Source organism: Leucopleurus acutus (genome assembly GCF_964270905.1).
Source record: "Leucopleurus acutus genome assembly, chromosome: 1".
In the NCBI taxonomy this organism is placed as follows: Eukaryota; Metazoa; Chordata; class Mammalia; order Artiodactyla; family Delphinidae; genus Leucopleurus; species Leucopleurus acutus.
The window spans coordinates 49,248,858-49,268,267 of NC_139142.1; the positions used below are offsets into that span (position 1 = coordinate 49,248,858).

The window sequence follows — 19,410 nt, forward strand, 5'->3', positions numbered from 1 at the left end:
CAGGCTCAGCGGCCATGGCTCACGGGCCCAGCTGCTCCACGGCATGTGGGATCTTCCTGGACCGGGGCACGAACCCGTGTCCCCTGCATCGGCAGGCGGACTCTCAACCACTGCGCCACCAGGGAAGCCCCCTCCTCAGTTCTTTTTGATAGAAACAAAAATCAGCACTCTAGAATAGTGTCATATGTTTTCTACTTAGCAATATTCTGAGTCCCAGTGTCCTCTAGCTCATTAGATTCTCATAAGATTCTGTAATAAAGAGAATTCCAAAAAAGGATGCGCATAAAAATCTTCAAATTTCTTCTTTAAAATTGAGAAAGGAGTTAAATCAGGTTATATGTATTCTCAGTTCTAAACCTTTAAACTTTGCCTTAAGACATGTTTTTCCCTACTGCAGATCCATAGTAGAGGATCACGAAATCAATCTAGTTAAATAGCAGCATTTTAAGTTATTAAATTATACTAGAAAATATCAGAGTGCATGGCTCATGGTAAGGATAATTTCATGAAATTTTTCTCTCAGTGATATATGCTTATAACTGATTACGTATATATATTCACACACACACACACACACACACACACACATATGTGGGTGTGGGTGTTTGTACTGGGTTGCAAGAGAAAATGTGCTTCTTACAGTGAGTGGCATTGAAGTTTGAAAGCTACCTGCCTTTGGAATCTGTTCTATGTGAGGAGTGGTGATTAAAACTAGACTACCTAAATATAATCAGTACACTGAATTATATTGTTTGTTGTTTTCCCTTGATGAATGAACTCAGTTTTCTTCCAAGAGTTGAGATTTGTGACTAGCGTAATTTCGTCAAAATAAAGTAGAGCAACTCAAGTGTTTTGTTTTTGGTTTTAAGGGAGTTTTTTGTTTTTTAACAGGTTAGTCAGATGAATTCCCTTGAACGAGAATTAGAAACAATTCATTTGGAAAATGAAGGCCTGAAAAAGAAACAAGTAAAACTGGATGAGCAGCTAATGGAGGTAAGTTTTTAAGCAAATGGCCTTAGCTATGAAGACTATTTTAATCCATGAATGAGCCATTTGTTGAGAGAGACTAGCATAGCATTAAATTCCTATTATGAAAACAGTGAAAATCTAAGTACATTGCCAAGCTGGATTCTTTGGTCTGTCTTACCAAGTTTGATAGATATTTTTGCTAATTATACAGCCATAGGAATATATACTGCTTCACAGAGGAAGGAATAATGTTGACTATCCTAAAATGCAAGGACCTGTACCTCAACAAATTCAAGTGGCAGGGACTCTGTTCAGTACTGACCAAGAGGCTCAGAGCTCTCTCGCCATTGCTGTGGTTTGAACAGTTTCCTGATACCTCCCACAGTGTAGTGTTTTATAGATGTGATTGCTCTGTAACAACCTGTTCAGTTGGGAAATGCATGCAGGGAATTTAAGGGCATTAGCATTTAGAGGTTTAATTTTCAAGGGCTGCTGTTGTTCATTACTATATTTGTAACTCAGCACTGCCTTGGGAGAGGTACATCTGATAAATATAAAAGTGGATTTGTAAAACCTGTCAGCTTGGACATTGAGTTTCCAGTCTAATAGATTGCTTTCTGAATACCAAGCACAATTATAGGATGTAAAACAACTTATGTAAAATCCTCCTTAATAAGTAAAAATTTCATTGAGATACCTTGCTTTGGGTAATGAAAATATTAATTAATCCAACATTTTAATGACCTGTAAAATTTATATAAGGTATAGAGGCCTGGGTAGAAAATGTCTTTCTGTGCTCTTAAAAAGTACTATGTATACAAATATTTTTAAGCCAGAATTATAGGAAGGAAGAGAGATATGTAAATATTTTCTTTCATGAAGCTGGATACATGCAAAGGTAAGTTTGATGCTCGGTTTTTATATATGAAATATGGGCAAACATATCACATTGACATTTAAATGACCGCTAAGGTTTCTGTCAATTTTATGTTCTCTGATTTATCCACTAATAGGGAGATTAGTGAAACTATAAAGAGTGAAATCCAAACCATTTTTTATTTCTCTGACAGCGTATAATAAATGTGTTTAAAACCTTGGGCTGCAGGCTGTGTTTAGATGTAGGTATGCTTTTCTGATGAAATAATTATATACTCTAATGAATAAGATATCTGAAGCTAAGCGTGACATGTCTGGTACCTGATTGAAAAGTAACAGGGTATACTTAATCACTGTCAGATTCTCTCTAAATGCTCTGCCAACAGGCCAGTTCTTCTCCCACCATTCTCTCTGGCCTCAGAAGCCCCCTTCTCTCCCAATCCTACTTTACATGATTAATCATCATAAGCAATTTCCCCTCATTACTCTTCTCCCTGATCTAGTCGTAAATATTTGCTAATGGATGAGGGAAATTGAGTGTTCTTGGCCCTGGAGCTGGAAAAAGAAAAAGCATGAATTTTTAATTGGAACACTGAAAAGAACATCTCATACACTATTCTAATTAAAGTTTCATTAGAAATAAGACTGAGCTATGAATTCTGTACAGACATATAAATTCGATTCTTCAGCAGCTTTATTAAATGTAACTCACACACTACACAATTCATCCATTTAAAGTGTCTAATTCAGTGGTTTGGGTATATTACATTATTTTAAAAATTGTGCTAAGTATATAGATAGATAGATATAAATGGTTAAAATGGCAAATTTTGTTAAGTGGCATTCGGTGGCATTAATTACTTTCACAATGTTCTACAACCATCACCACTACTTCCAAAACTTTTTCATCACCCCAGACAGGAACACTAACCATTCACCAGTAACACTCCATTCCACCTTCCCACCAGACCTGTAAATTGGATTTTTATTTATGTTATGATATCTATAGATGAGGCCAAATTTGAGGATGAACAGTGGTTTTCACACCATTTTTTGTGCCCACCTGACCTGAGGGATAGGTACATGCCTCTCACTCTGGCATTGATTCTCATCGGGTTTGGGGGAGAGGCAGTGAGTAGGCAGGGAGATGTTCCTACATCAGAATCTTTGGGATCAAGAAATTTAGGGAAAGCTTTCTAGGTGATTCAATCTGATGTATGCACCCCCTTGGGGGAAGGGGTTTCTCCTCATCCCTATATGCCAGTTTGAAAGTCACTGATGTAACATAATACATAGCCCTACCCCAGGGTAATTAAAGATCCCAAATCACTAGACAAGAATATGGAAGAATCTGCCTCCCACTCCAGGGTTTTTTCCAACTGTGTGAAGCAGGGTTCTATAAGCAATTCATTTTGATCACTCAAAAAACAGGGTTATAGACTATTAGCAATTCTTAAAGTCTGTTGTGTACCTCTTAGCCAACAGTTCAGACACTTGAACAACAAAAATGTTTTATAGTTTATATTCTGCATCTCCACATGGCAAGGTGTTTAACATCAGGTCCATTCCATAGTGGACTTGAAATCTTCTGAATTATTATATTGGGATGGGTGGAGGTAAAGGTAGCAAGCTCGTAAACCAACCAAATTGCAATAGATGAGGAAGTGGCTGCAGAATTAGAGCTGTGAGACATTTTAATATCTGTAAAATTTATATACAGAGAAATGTAAATGTTGGTTCTAAGTTCCTACTGACTAGAGCACATGTGGTCAGGTATATAATATACCCAATTTGTACTGTTCTTTCTCTTTATAACTCATATTTTCTTCCTCTTTGTATAACTCCTTAATTCTCTTTTGTTTTTGTTTTATCTGTGGCTAACCTGTACCTAGAACTCTGTGGTTGGAACTAGCAGAGAAGGGTGCAGTTCTCTGCCTGAGATAGTGTGTGAAGGTAGAACATTCTTTCAATGAATTTCATGGCATGGAGACATCTCATTAAACTCCTTGTTCATGTAATCATTTCTACCACTATGACAGTTAATAAATACTTAAGGTAAGAGCCAATATTCATTTTCATTTTGCTTTAATTTTGGAATATATCTGTTTACATTTACATCAGGATTTTCCTTAGTATTTGAAGACGTGTGTGAAGAAAATCATCCCACTGATATAAAATCGGGATCATAATTCTCCATATTCTTTATTCTTAAAAATAAAGTGGTGGGTTTTCTAAATCTATAACTAGAAATATTTCAAAATGGGTAACACCCCACCTCAGAAATTTAGATTTAAGGAAATGGATAGTGGCTCTGAAGTTTCATGATAACATTTAATTATAGATGTGTCTTAGAGGGCCTTTTTCCCTTCTCACATGCCTGGGGGTGCTTCTTCTTGAGTTTAGTACTTGGTCATATTTGTTGCATGTCTTCCATTGAGCTCTGTGTCTGCTGAATGTGTTGACAGATGTGAAGTGGCATGCTTCACTAGCCAAATACAGTGCCTTCTCCTTTCCCTCGCCCCAACTTTGACTGGCTTGTGATACACATACCATTTCCTCATTGTCTTGAATAAATACTTTCATTCCATGTACTTCAATTCCCAGATGTTCTGGGGTATCACCTTATGCCCCGGAATTGCCTGTCTGATAAACTAAGATAGGTTAAAATAATCTGAGATGCAAGATGAGAATCTTGAAAACAAATTGCTAACTTGGAAAAAATGTAGTCATTGAACATTCACTCTTAAGAATCTTTATGAGTGGTAAGTGGCAAAACTCTAAAGCATAATCTCATTCTCCCCTTTGCCTATTCCAACCATTTTTTAAAAAAAAAAAAAAAAAAGAGGGATAATTAAATGTTCTAGTGTAAGAAGAAAAAAGGAGAATTCAGACATATGTACATCATGTACCTCATGTCTTATAGTCACTTAAGAATGAGGAAGTACAGTTTAAGTCTAAAACTTTTAAGGCCTGCTTATGCATTAAATGTATTATCTCCTAAGCAAAATGATTCTTTATTCTTACTCAGGATCATGTGCTGCCTGCTTTCAAGTTACCAGTGAGTCTGAGAGGCCATTAATGAATTCATAGACTTCATTACTCTCTGCTTGCCACTTTCAAGGGCAACTCTCTGATTGAAGGCACTGCAGCTGACCAGGGCTTTGCCCTTATCCTCTAGATGCAGCACCTGAGGTCCACTGTGATGCTTAGCCCATCCCCTCATGCTTGGGATCTGCAGCTGCTCCAGCAGCAAGCCTGTCCAATGGTTCCCAGGGAGCAATTTCTGCAGCTTCAATATCAGCTGCTACAGCCGGAAAGGATAAACCAGTGCCTGCAGGAGGAACTTGAAAACAGGACTTCTGAGATCAACACACCACAGGTATGAGGATCTTTTTCTAATAGTAAACTCAGATCACCTAATTTAATTTTACTTGCTTATTTGAAAGTTATACCAGTTCACATGTGGGGATGAAGAACCTAAATCTTTTGTCAGGCAGTTACACCTTACCTGAATTACAAATCCGCAGAACTGCAGTGCTGTTTTGGTTTTGGTTTTTTGCAGTGCTGCTTTTGAGCTCTCAGCTTCTAAGCTAGGTAATTAAGTGTTCTGGGTCTCCTTTGCACATTTGTAATCGATGATGAAGTCTCAGGATCACTTGAGCATATTGCACAATTGACCTAACATTCTTGTCTAATGCCAAAGATATTACAGAATTCAAGTGCAACTCTAGGATATGTATTACTAACAGAGCATCCTGGGTTTTCTTGTACCAGAGGAGTATAGCCTGCTGAGTTCCATGGAATTCACAAATGGGCACTTTTCTCAACTAATAAAGTAAAATGTGTCATCAGTGACTCTTTTAGTTGACATAGTTCATTTAACTTATTTTTTTAATGATCTAGTTTGAAAAACTCTATCTTTAAGAAAATAAAGATCTTCTTCCCCTTCCCTTTGAATTAGCATTATCCCAGCTCACTACCAGACACAATCTTATATTACCTAGGTTTTCAAATAGTTATTTCTCTTTAGTGCTTCATTCATGATTCTCCTCTTTCAGAAGTCTCTTGACTCTTTGGTCTTGTCCATTTATTCAGAATTAGGAATAAAATTAAAACTACTCCTTAGTTTGTAGAATTCTAAATTAGTTTGTTCTAGTTTGGATGCTCTTCTTCTGTTTTCAAATACCTTGCTTTTCAGTTGACGTTTGACAAGGAATTTCCCACCTCTCTTTCTGTAATCCCCTCACCCTCGCTTTGCAAAGTCACATTAGCACCATAATTATACATTGTAACAACTTGGTTTTCTTCTCCTACTAGTATATATCTGTGCTTTTGCATGATGTACTTCTGTCATCTATTCTTTCTAACAAAGGCTTAAAATCCATGTTTTTGGAAGCTTCCTACACTCAATTTCCAAATACTAAAATTTAATTCCAGAATTAAAATTGTGATGGTGGGTGTTGGACAGATGCTTCAACTCTTCATTAAAAACTGAGTGACCTCAGTTTTTAATGGACATTTAAAACCAAATGATTAGACTAAGATCCTACTCATTGCTCTTTCATAGACACTATTTTCAAAACATGCTCTTCCCAACCCACCCACCAGTGTTTAATCCTTTTACTTCAATTATTTGAGGATTAGATAGACAAAATTTAAGACTTTTGTACTTCAAAAAAAAAAAAAAAAAAGAAAGAATTTCTCCAGATGGCAGGGTGGACTGCTTATTGCTCTCACTAGAATGCCATGGCAGGCTCTCCTGTTTCTGGTAACTAAGCTGACACTAATTTTAAGAATATAGAAAGCTATTAGAATCTGCACGTTGTCTGTGTGTGTGGAGTGATGTGATTTCTTCTGCCTTGTGTTGCTTTGCTTGCATATGTAGTATTGATGTTTGCTTTTAAAAATTGTTTGCATTATAAATGTGTGAATTTAGACTCCCCCAAAAAGCATAATCTTGACATCAGGGTGAAGTGTACCACTTGCCTTCTTTCTCTAGGCCTTGCTACCGGAGCAGCGAGCAGTGCATGCAGATTCCTACAGAAGGATTGGGCACCTGTGAACACTGGGCTGTTATTGCTGGCATTTCTTACCATGGCAGATACTCAAATGCACACACCCACACACACCACACAAACAGAGACATAAGCTGAGAAATGTTTTGGAATCAAGTGCTCTTTTAAGTTTATTATTATTATTGTTGTTAAGCCTTTGCAGTATTATGTTTCCTATTTATGTAGAAATGACAGATTTTGTGAATCAGATTCACAAATTTCAGCTTGTTACACGTAATTATTTATACGATTTAAAGAGTGTGGACTTGAGATTCTTGAAAGGATGTATTCTATATATTTTCTCATTCCATATGTTGTAACTATTTTTAACAAAAGGTACTACTTTTATATGTGAAATTTGAAGAAAATCAGGGTTATTTATACTGTTTTATATAAGATGTATAATACATTTTTGACAGGAAAAAGGAAATTTTTGATGAAATAAAATAAATTTTAAATATATGACTGCTTTTGTTTTTCCTCTTTCCCCACTCTTTTGCCATGCCCCGTGTTCTTTGAATTAATTATCTGGGGTTTTTTTTTGGTTTGCTTAGTAGCTTTTTTCTTTTTTTTTTTTTTTTTCCTTTTAAGGCAAGTGGAAATCTGGCATTTTCCATTTATGTTTGAACTTTAAAAAGCCATTATAACTTTTAAAATATAGGATTTTAGATGTTCTTAAGACCTGGTTTCTTGAAATTTTGCATTAGTCTTTTGCCTACTACAATTTTTCTCTTCAAATTAGTCTCATGGCTTAGTTGTTTCGTTTATGCTTGAATAAATGTTATTATTTAATATCCAAACACATGTTGGCTTTCCACTCACATTTGGTCATTCTTTTTGTGCTTTTTAAAGGACACCTTTTTGGGAATATTTTTAAGGACAGGTTATGCCATCAGCCATTAATACCTGAGTCTTGCTTAAACATTTGAAGAACCTTCTTTTAAAATCTGAAATTCTTTTTTTTTTTTTTTGGTACGCGGGCCTCTCACTGCTGCGGCCTCTCCCGTTGCGGAGCACAGGCTCCGGATGCGCAGGCTCAGCAGCCATGGCTCACGGGCCCAGCCGCTCTGCGGCATGTGGGATCTTCCCGGGCTGGGGCACGAACCCATGTCCCCTGCATCAGCAGGCGGACTCGCAACCAGTGCGCTACCAGGGAAGCCCTGAAATTCTTTACATGAACATTTTGGTGGACTGGGAGAAAGGGCCGTCAGTTGCACTCTAAATCTTGTTCCAGGTCACTCTGCGCTCGAAAACCCACACACTCCTTAATCCATCACTGTTGTATGAGGAGAGAAGGAGAAGCCAGGGTCCTTTTTCTGCCCTATTGTTTTGTCTAGGAGTTTTTTTATGGGGAGATTTTCAGTTTTAAATCTGTTCTAATGATAAATCCATCCTCCAATTCTGATATGTGCTTCACACTGACAGGTCAAATTAGGAAACCCATAACCAGAATAACTAGCAGGAAGAGGCTATTAGAAACACTAACACCCTCACAGTAATCAGCCATTTCAAAGGAAAAACAGACACATACTGCAAGCTAATTGGAAATGTTAGGTGATCCTAAATAAACTCAGTTTTTGATTATTTTGTTGTTGAGATGCCCACAGTATTGCAAAGACCCAAATCACAGATGAAAGGTTGAGAACCATCTTTTAATTTACTTTGGATACCTATTTTACTATAATAAGTACACACAGATCTTAAATTATGGGTTTTAAGAATTTTGCTTTATCTCAGGGGAAGATGGTAACACAGGTAAGATTCTTCTTTTGTCTTTGATTCTTTCTCTAATAGGGTTACTTTTCTAACATGTGCAACCCATGCAGTGTTCAGAGCTCCCATTTCATCAGAAATCCACCCTTCCTGTTCAAAGGCAAACATTTGCTGTACTTTCTCTAGGCATTTTATGGGGAAAATTAACTATTAGTGCTTTTGTGTGGCATGATTTTCAAATGATAATACAAATTTTTTTCTTTCCTTCAGGGAAACCAGGAACACCTGGTAACTGTCATGGAGGAACGAATGATGGAAGTTGAACAAAAACTGAAACTGGTGAAAAGGCTTCTTCAGGAGAAAGTGAATCAGCTCAAAGAACAAGTGAGCCTCCCAGGTCATCTCTACCCACCCACCTCATATTCAACTTTAACTCCAATTTTACATTCCTCTATTGCTATTAACTTGTTAACTTTTGTTGTCTAATAAAAGCAAATTCTATCATAAATGTTTAGAAGAATTTAGGAGTCACTCTTTCCCATACCACTTCAAAAATATGAATTCTGTATTCTACATTGTTTTTTTCCAAAGTTCTTTTGAGTCATATGTTTGTCTACAATTTAAAAAATGTATATTTGCTAGCAGTGACTCTCATGGACCTAAAGCATTTCTAATGAGGTTCAATTTAAATTGAATTTTTATAGATTTTTTTCCCCAGAGAGGAAATATTCCTATTTAAATAAAAAGAAATTTTATATTGGTAAAAAATTGGGGGATAATAAGTGTAACTTTAGCTTTCCTGTTTGCAACAGCTATGACAGCCTCAAAAACAACCTTATGGCTATAGCCAGACCCCAAAAGGTTGTGTTTTGAATTAGAATCTGGACTCTTGAATTCAGGACCACTAGTTAGCCTGATCCTTTTTTCCTGCTGGTGGCAGGTGTGGCCTCAGTGCTTAGAAATTATTTGTGCATCCACTGAAGAGACATACAAGAAGGACTACTTTCTAGGAAAGTTTTATAACTTCTCTGGAATCTGAGATTGAGACAAACTGTGGCGGGAGTGGGAAGGTGGAAATTGCCCAACCTGGTTTTTCAGATATATAAAATCCAAGAAGAATAATTCCAAGGGAAAGTCTAAATGCAGAGGTAGACAGGAACTTTCCTCAGCCCTATATCTTAATACACAGAATGGAGAGAAAGACCTGTATTTACATTTATTGATTCAATCCTTTAATCCTTTATTCAACACATAGTTACTACATGCCAGGTTCTGTTCTAAGCACTAGAAATACAGCAATAAACAAAACAAAATCCTGCCTATATGGAGTGTAGTTCACTTACTACAGCTACTAGTGTAGTTCACAGTACCAAGCATTTGGCCAGATAGCAGTTTCAAAAATAAAGAAAATGGGTAACGTGGGGTGTGGTCATCTGCAAACACTGGCATTAACTGTTCATCCTGTCCTGGGAGAAGAAAAAGAAATGAGAGATAGGGAAGAGCAGACAGTAGAGGGTCTTAGTGCTAAGCCACAGAGTTTGAATTTCATTCGGTTGTAGATAAGAGTCATCAAAGTGTTTTTTAATGGCAGGAAAGGAGGAAAGTTTGTATAAAAACAGTTCGATAGAAAGTATGTTAGTATTATGTTAAACTTGCCAGTCACTTAGGTTCTGGGCTTCAGTGTGATAGTCTTTATCATTGCCCTTTGAAATGCTATTATGTAAATTAATTAACCACTCCTTAGTTTTCTTTATTCCCTTAAACCTTTATACTTGTAGATACCCTGCCTGAAACTGGGTGTAAAATGAGGAGTTAAAGGTATAATGAGGGAAAGGAGATTATAAGATATTAACTAACAGGAGCAATAATAAAATTATCCTAATGCTGCTGACAAGTTTTCCTGCCCTAACCAAGACTGTATATTCTAACTATAAAGATTAGAATATCTCTTCTAGACAAGGTTTTATACAAAGAGGGAGAGTTAAGGAAAAGTAACTGCCAAATCTCTCTTTATTTTAAAATTTGGCTCATGTATTTTAACAATCAGTAGGTTGTATGTGGTTATGAATGGGAAACTCAAGCACCTATTGTTAGTAACAGTTAAACAGTTCACACCCTCAGAAATTTAAGTTATAAAAGTATTTTGGTATTTTTAGAGAATGAATAAAGAAATAATACCTAATTTATCAGGTTGAAAAATACCTTCATTTTCGAGCCCTCAAATATCAATTTGTTCTTTTTATTAGTGACTTCTACAAACATATTATGCAGAGAAACAGCTTGGAATAAGTGGATTTGCTCTACTTGTATCCCTGGTGCCAGGTCTGATGTTAAAGCTGTATTGTAAAATGAAAGAATATAATTGATAGAAGCCATTTGCCTTTATAAACAACTGTCCTATGTCAGACCTTAAATTTAAGAGAATTACAGAAATGGAGTCAAGATGTTTCTGGTTCTGTTTCTAGCTCTGCAAGAATACTAAAGCAGATGAGATGGTGAAGGATTTGTATGTGGAAAATGCCCAATTGTTGAAAGCTCTGGAAATAACTGAACAGCGACAAAAAACAGCAGAGAAGAAAAATTACCTCCTAGAGGAGAAGATTGCCAGCCTCAGTAATATAGTCAGGAATCTGACACCAGCACCATTGACTTCTACACCTCCCTTAAGGTCATAGCCAAGCCAAAGGATAAACACTCATAGTTGTGCACTTTACTGAAATGGATGGAGCATTTCAGTATGTTCTCTCAACCGTTGTTTTTTTGTGGGGTTTTTTTGGGTTTTTTTTTTTAAACTTTAATGGCTTAAAGTTAAGCCTAACGTAAAACTTCCAGCAACAGAATTAAAATCTCCATTCATTGTAATTAGTTTTTCTAAATAGACTATAATGGAAGTTGCAAACAAATACATATTTCACTGTTTGAATTATTCCCAAGCTTTGAATTTTTAAAAATATTCTAATAGCCACGAAGAAGGTGATACAAAAACAACTCAAGAATCTTAAAACCCCAGTTTTGAATGAATTTTTAAAAATTACTATTATGTATAAGTTTATATGTAAATTGCAGATATTTAAAAGTTGAGAAATTATTAGCTGGCTGTTTTGATCTTTATTTTATAACCAAATGTACATCTTCTCATACATTTACATATGAAAAAGTCATTCCGTTTCTAATAGTTCTGGTTTTTTGAATTAATTGTTAGACTTTCTGTTTGGTAAGAGAAGCTGGTATTAATAACCACTGAGGTCAGAAATGCCAGAGTCCATAGAACTCTACCTTCTAACACCTATGACAGTATTACCACTCTTTATGTATTACAGATCTAAAACTCATTTACTCAACTGCACTGTTAACTAATGTTAAAACTTTACCTTCTTTAAACAGTCTTTTTCTTTTTTTTTTCCTTCTTAGAAGTTTCATTTGGGAGCTTGTCTTCTAAGAAATGGATAAAGCCACATTCTTAAAGCATTTGAACTATAGGGTAAGCACTGAACAAACTGCTTTGGAGTAAACAGCTACTCCTAGAAGAGAGAGAAGTAAACCATGTGGGTTTTTCTCTCTCTAAAGTCTTGGATTTCATGAACTTATATTTGGGGTTGCCTCAAGAACTCAGGGAACAATACTTTAAGACGTCTTCCTGAAATACTGTAGGGCCTCGTTAAGAATTTGAAATGTATAAACCATGTGACCTTATTTATTTGTCATATATTTAGAGCCATAGTGGGATTTTTATTTCTACATTTTTAGTGAATTTAATTTTCTGGAAAAAGGCCTTGATTTTAGAGTTAAAAACCTCTTCTAACATGTGGAAGAGTTATTGTTTGCTTGTTTGTTTAATATAGGTCAAAATTTCCATGCTTCCTATTCCTCTGCACCTCAAATCTGATAAGAATTTCTTACTGTGATAAGCATTCGCATGCCATCTGAGGTAAAGGAGTGCCAAATAGGATTTTTCCATTCAGTCTCAAGACTAGAACACTATAGAACAGTAAACATTTTGAATAACTTTTTTCCCCAGGTAAAATCTCTGCTTCTAGCCTACTTCAGCCAGGAGTTGGTTGGTAAAGAACTTACTATGTGGGACACAAACAGAGCTCATCACAGCCACCTACAGAGCTCATCACAGCCACCTGTTTGTTTTTGTGGAAGAGTAATTAGATCAGAAAAATTCACTTTGATAAATTCCAGGAAAGCCAAGCCCATCAATTTATAAGAGGTATCACAGGAAAATCAAACACTGCCTTATGGGCAGGAAAAAAAGATGAAGCAAACGGCTTAAGAAGCCACGTCAGAAACTCAATATCAACAAAATAATTTGCATTAAGGAACTTTAGAGTTCCTTGGGCCTATCCGTATACTATTAGTCCTACCTGCCAACACAGGAGTCCTTGCTACAAGAGCCCTGACAAGGCAAGGTCATTTGTGGGACTGGGAGTTCATGCTTCAGAAGCAGACTTTTTCACATTTGAACAGCTCTTATTATCAGAAATTCCCGATTTTCCCCTGGAAAAGAATTAATTTTAATCCCTCCCTACAATTATACTTCAAAACATTTGATATCTGCTGTCATGCCTCCCCTAATCATTTTTCTCCAGTGCAAACATTACTAGTAAACTCAACTACTTGTATGGCATTGACTTTAACACTTAAAACTGTGGATAGGCCTAGGTTAAGGTCATAAATAAACTAAGCACCTGTGGTATATTTATGTGATATGCTTTAAGTTATTCAAGGTTTTTGCCATCAGAACTGAACACCAAGCACATTTCTCAAATAGATGGCTTACCATATGATCACACATGTTGTGTTTTTTATCTTTATTTTTTACATTATGAAAAGTATAGATTAATTTGTTTCTTATAAATCTGTATGTGTATATAAAGTGTTGTACAATGAATGTAAATATGACTTCTGGAAAATTTTAGACTACATTTAGAATCCCTTTATCTAAAATCAAAATGCTGCTCAAATGAAAGTTAATTTAACTAACACCTCGGTGCTTACTTCTTGCTTCACTGCACTCATAAAATTGGAAAAAAGATCAATACAAGAAATATATAGTTACCTTAAATTATATATTTGTGCAGCAGATTATTTTTGTAGACTAGAGTGGGAATTTAACTGGCAATTTCTAATATAGCTTACAGCTTTTAAAAGGCCTTTTAAAGAGATTAAATGTAAACTATTAAATGTTTAGATTTTGCTTTCAGACTTTATAATAGAACTCTTTACAGTCACCTTATATATCTTATAGGCATTTAACTCCTCATTTATTAAAAGTACTGGTTGTTAAATTCTCTTGATTTCTTAAGAACAGTTATTTAAATAAGTCTTAGGAGATAGGATCTTCATTTCAAGGAAAGAAAATCAAGTTTGCCTTTGTGATAATGTTACCCTTAGAAAAGGAAAGTGTGGATAATAAAACCTACATTGTTCTATTTTGCTTTCTTCTGCTTTTTAGAAGCCTGAGCTATTAAGTTCAAATTTGTGAAGGAAGAGAAGTAGAAGAGGAGGGGTAGAACCAATCACCGTATTTATTTTTCTAAAACTTAATAAACCCAGATTTTTTAAAAACTATTTTAAATATGAATTCTTCCCAGAAGCTTCAAATGCATTGTTTATATATTTAATCTTAAACATAAGTAGATCACAGTCGTAGGCTTTCAAGGTTTATGAGGAGTTCTTACAGGTCTAGTATTTCAATAATGTACCAATACCCAGGGCAGGTATTATGATGAGGAACTTTTGTTTTTTTAAGAATGAATAAGACTTTATGGTGGACTTTAACGTGTGAAAATGATTTTTTTATCTTTGTGATTTCTTTTTTCTGAGTAAAGGAAAAGAGAAATGTGTTGCTATTGTCAGCATCTTAAAGGTAGTCCCACTCAAGGCAAGGCTAAGTGCTTCTTGATAGTATTAAGCAAGTCTTGTTTTGAACGGATTACCTAATGACTCACTAGAATGATATAAATTATACAAGTTATGCCAAAACTAAGTCAAAACCTAATAACCAAAGCATTCGTTATTTAAAACTTATTCACTATGTCATGTTTGGACCTATTCAAACATCTCAGCCCTGTAAAACAGTTTTGGTTTTATGACATATGGATAGTGGTTTAATAATAAATCCAAGTTAGCTTTTTGTTTCCCAGCTTTTTTTGAATGATATTCATTAAATCTGTTCTTATTGGAAGACATTATCACAGCATGATTGAAGGGAACATTGGTTTTATAAAGGAAAACCCGAGTTCACGGATAGCCATCACTAAGATTCTTTTCATGTAAAGATTAATGCTTATGTGTTTATATCGACTTTGTATATTTCATCTTAGCCATTCTATCCTATAAAGATTTTACCATGAGCTTAAGATGTAAATAAATAATTTTGCAAATATGGCTCTTTTTTTCTATACACCTTGAACTTTTATAAACAGTTTCAGTATGTTTATCATTGGTTTTTAGAGTGAAAGCATCAAAACATTGCACTAAACATATTTTATAAATGCAAAATCTCTGGAGCATTCACTCCAGACCTACTGAATTAGAGTCTGCATTAAAAAAAAAAAATCCCCAAATTATGTGTATGTGATTTAGAGCACTGGGACTCCATTTCTGTAACAGAATTGATGACTTTCACACCAGCCAGTTTGAGATCCCTGTACCCTGTGGTGGTTCATAATTTACTTCTAAAATCCTGACAAACTCAGGTGAGGCCCTGCTTGGGAGTTTGGGAGCTTCAGAGGTGGCTTTATTTCACTTTGCCGTATTTATGGGTGACTCAGACTATTTCAGTTGAGCTACTTGTAAATCATGAGATATATGCAACTATCGGTATAAAAGTTAACCTAAAAGCACATTAAGTTAATATGCTGAGCACTGAAATTTAGAATGGAAATACTGGCCAAACTAGACTTATCTCACAAGGCTTGTTTTATTTGCAAAGCTTTTATACCAATCTCACACTGCCTTTATGAGGCAATAACTATTATTAACCCCATTTTACAGATAAGAAAACTGAAACTTAGCTAAGTTATGACTTAATCAAGGCCACAGAGCCAGCTAAGTAGGGGACTCAGGACTCTCTGAGCAGGTTTGTCTGTATTAATATGTTGCAACAGGTATCCATTTCTCTTTCCGGCAAACAACATTTAATTGGTGCTATTGAATACTTACCTTGTGCACTGCACTCTAAAGAAAAATATTTAAAATTCTTGGTTTTCTGTTTACAGACTTGGGTAGAGCAGTAAGATTTAGGTACAAGAAGAAATTAGAAAAAATTACATCGATACAGAAGACAATCAAGTTTTATTGATGGACTCAGTGCTATAGGCACTAAGATATGGAATATTAGTGCCCTCAGGTATTTTAATACAGGAAATGGGAAGAGTTCTTAACCTAGCATTAAGTATAATTCTGCACTTATTTGAGATTAGTGTAACCTGTTTGTTTTGTAGTCTCTTTTATTCATTTTGCATTGAAAAAGTCTTATTTTTCTAATATATACCTGATACACATTTTCCCATAATAATGGTCAAATTTTGTCCAAAAGATCAGAATTTTGACCTAATGCAAAATATCTATAATCTGTAAAGTTAAATTTAATATAGTTAATATGTTATAAGTCACAAAATTGTTTATTCTTTGTTTAGTTTTGCCTCTTTCGCAATCAGGAAAAATGGCTAATTTTGACAAATGGACATGTTAAAAAAAATTAAAACTTCAAAAAAGGAACTATAAACTGAATCAGTGAAATGCTATAAATTAAAGAGTAGGCAACAATGTAAAAACAGAGCTGGAAACCCTTAGGTTAAAATAATATTTAATTCTGAGAAATGATTACATGAGATGTGCTTTACTAGTTAAGGCAAAGTAAACAACTCTGAACAGTCCTTACAGCCCAGATGAGCATTTACCAGTCATTTTTCTTTCCTGTTTGAGTATCTGTCTTTAAGATCTTAAGCAATAAATAATCATTAGAATATGGATGGTAGATTAGAAAACAGTATTGTATCAATGTTGATTTACTTAAGTCTATAAGTACTGTGTTTATGTAAGATTATATTCTAAGGAAATACACACTGAAGTATTTAGGGATATGTAACCGTAATGTACACAAATTATTCTCAAATGATTCATAACAAAATTACAGAAAGATATAAACAAATCAATGAAGCAAAATGTTTTAAAAAATAGGTAATGGGTATGCAAGCATTATTTGCATTATTCTTGCAATCTTAAGTTTGAAACTATTTCTAAATAAAACATTTAAAATGTTATAGATAGAAATTTACTAAGTGTGGTACTAGGCACTTAACTTTACCTTCCTTACCCTCACAGCAATTCTGAAGAGTAGACGGTATTTCAATGGTACAGAAGAGGAAACTGACTAGAAACCATTTATGGCAGCCTATCCGCATGCCTGTGGTCTATTATGAAAAGTTCAGCATAATCAGACATTTTTCCTATTTCCCTGGGCATGTAGAAAATGGGGAAACGGGAAACTGAGGCAGTTGGCAGAAGAGGTAAATGCCAAAATGAAGCATTAAGGGGGCGCATAAGGAACAGGAGGGGCTGTTAAGCAAATGAATCCCACACACACATGCAAATGACAGTCATGAAGCAACACCTAAAGGTCCAGTGGGGGCTCAGGATATCTCTAGTATACACTGCCCCCTCCTCTATCTCTACACCTGATAGCACACAAGTATTTTTCTTGAGGTAAAAGAGACACTTTATCCATGTCTTTTACTCTGTTGCTAACTTAGGAAGAATTTGACAAAGAAACAGAAACCTGTTCTGACTAGTCCATGTGAAAGGGGAATTACATAATAAAATAAGGAATTATATTTGGTTCATGGAACCAAAGGGCAGGAAATACAGACTTCACGAGGCATTAAAACAAAGACCTTTGGTGCTCTTCCCTACTCTCCCCCTCCTTCTCTATCCCTACTTCTCATCACTTGGTCTCTTGTTTTTCCTTCTCTGCACCTGTTTGTTGAGGCTGGCAGGGTTGGGGGGTGGAGTTGTTGTTTGTTTTTCCTGTCGTATCTCACTTTCTTGTTTAAGTGTCAAGTGGAGTCCAACAATTACTTCCAAGTCACAATTCCAAATTCTCAAGGAATCTGATTGACCATGCATAGTCTTTCCATAATCCAATCAACTATGGCGAGCAAGGGTCATGATCTTGGGATACAAGCTGCAGAGGCCACCACATCACAGAGAATACCCTCACAAATAAGGGGCTGGAGCAGTTAGTGAGGGAAATTTAGACTCAAGATGTGTAGACAGTAGATAAAAATGGCTTTAAAAGGTAGGATCTCAAATAAAGATTTTCATGTTTACTCACATTTTTATGGAAGTGTACTATCTATTCAAAGGGAAGCACCATTTTAAAATGCTGCCTGGTGATAAATGTCACTATTACTCCTGTTACCCTATCTTTTGTCCCTGTCCCTTGCCCATACTCCTTTGTCCTGATTCCTACATATTCTCTAGATATCACATATAGAGTTTCATCAAGGTGTCCATCCAAGTCACAGTGGGTATAATAAATGCCACCCATCATATCCTACTTAAGTGGCATAATCCTGAAGTAACTTATTTCAAATATTGCCAGAGAAGGTAAAAGTTAGAGGTCTTTTGAAAAATATAATTAAAAGAGATTTAAATTTTGTATTAAGACCATGAATAAAAGAAATTCTATTGAACTTTTTCAAGATACCTTCCCTTACTCTTGAAGAATGGGGTAGGAGCCCCTACTATGTGCTCGCATGAGCACCCTGCACATTCCCAGGTAAAGCAGATGCCACTCTGTGTAACTGCCTACTAACTTGTCTGATCTCCATTAGACTCATCTTTTAAGACAATGATTGCTGTCTTATCACCATGCTATTCCCAGTTCCCAACTCAATGCCGAAAAAAAAACTGGTGGTCAATATTCATTATACAGATGGAAGAGTATGTACATTTCTATTTTGAGTTTGTCATCCTGTTGTGGCACTCACAGGAGAGTATGTATGCTAATTGTTTTATGCATATAATTTAATGTTTTCAGTCTTTATTATTTTTTAAAAGATCAAAAATTTTTAAATGTATTAGCAAGCAATTGAAATTTTTCCAAGTAATTTAAGGAAACATCATCTTTCAGTGTGATAAAAATTAAGTGCTATATTCTAGCAGTTGAAAGAGTATATATACCTTTTGGGCCCATAAATCACAATCTAATAACTCTGACAATAAGTACTACAAGCTCATGATATTTACTCAGATTAGTGGTTTGTAACAACTGAAACAAATTAAATATGACATTTTCTAAAGAAAGAGAACAAAATTCTTGTGGCTTTTTTTTGGTAGTGGTGCTTGGCTTATGTTATCTCATATAATGTGATGTTTCGTTTTTGCTATTCAATAAATTCCAACATTATCATTTTTTCTGGTGGAAGCAAAAACTTGAAAGTTGATTTATTTTCCAATGTCAGGAAGTGGGATGAGCCTCTGCCTCTAGGTTTGTGCCTAGATGTGATTCAGATGTCTTCCTGCAACAAATTTTCACCCACCTGCTTAAATCTAATAATCCCATGGTACAAGAAGACTAAGTCACTTCCCATCTGCTCCTTATTTCTGTTCTCCTGCTCATTATACATGTAGTTAAATTGAAGATAAGGCAAGGACCAGAGCCACTTCAGAACAATCCATTAAAATTTTCTCCCAAAATGATAAGTAACTTTGCATCTTCCTAAATTCAAAGATGACACATATTTTGAAAGAATATTCAAGCATTTAAAAAAGCACTATAAAA

At 35.4% G+C, this 19,410-nt stretch overlaps 1 protein-coding gene across 3 annotated transcripts in view; it reads left to right on the forward strand.

Moving 5' to 3' along the window:
* The window catches only part of NIN (ninein), a gene marked incomplete at its 3' end in the record, with an annotated part of 107,049 nt that extends 92,106 nt beyond the window's left edge, over positions 1-14,943 (forward strand). The window contains exons 29-34 of one of the 3 annotated variants that reach the window (XM_082865625.1): positions 892-993; positions 5,024-5,224; positions 8,883-8,996; positions 11,078-11,280; positions 12,024-12,093; positions 14,074-14,943. In XM_082865625.1, the coding sequence (XP_082721751.1) occupies positions 892-993; positions 5,024-5,224; positions 8,883-8,996; positions 11,078-11,280; positions 12,024-12,051 (648 nt within the window). Of the gene's footprint in view, positions 1-891; positions 994-5,023; positions 5,225-6,844; positions 6,908-8,882; positions 8,997-11,077; positions 11,952-12,023; positions 12,094-14,073 lie in introns of those variants that run through there. The other 2 variants (XM_082865626.1, XM_082865627.1) reach the window with 2 other exon arrangements.
* Positions 14,944-19,410: the final 4,467 nt, after the last annotated feature.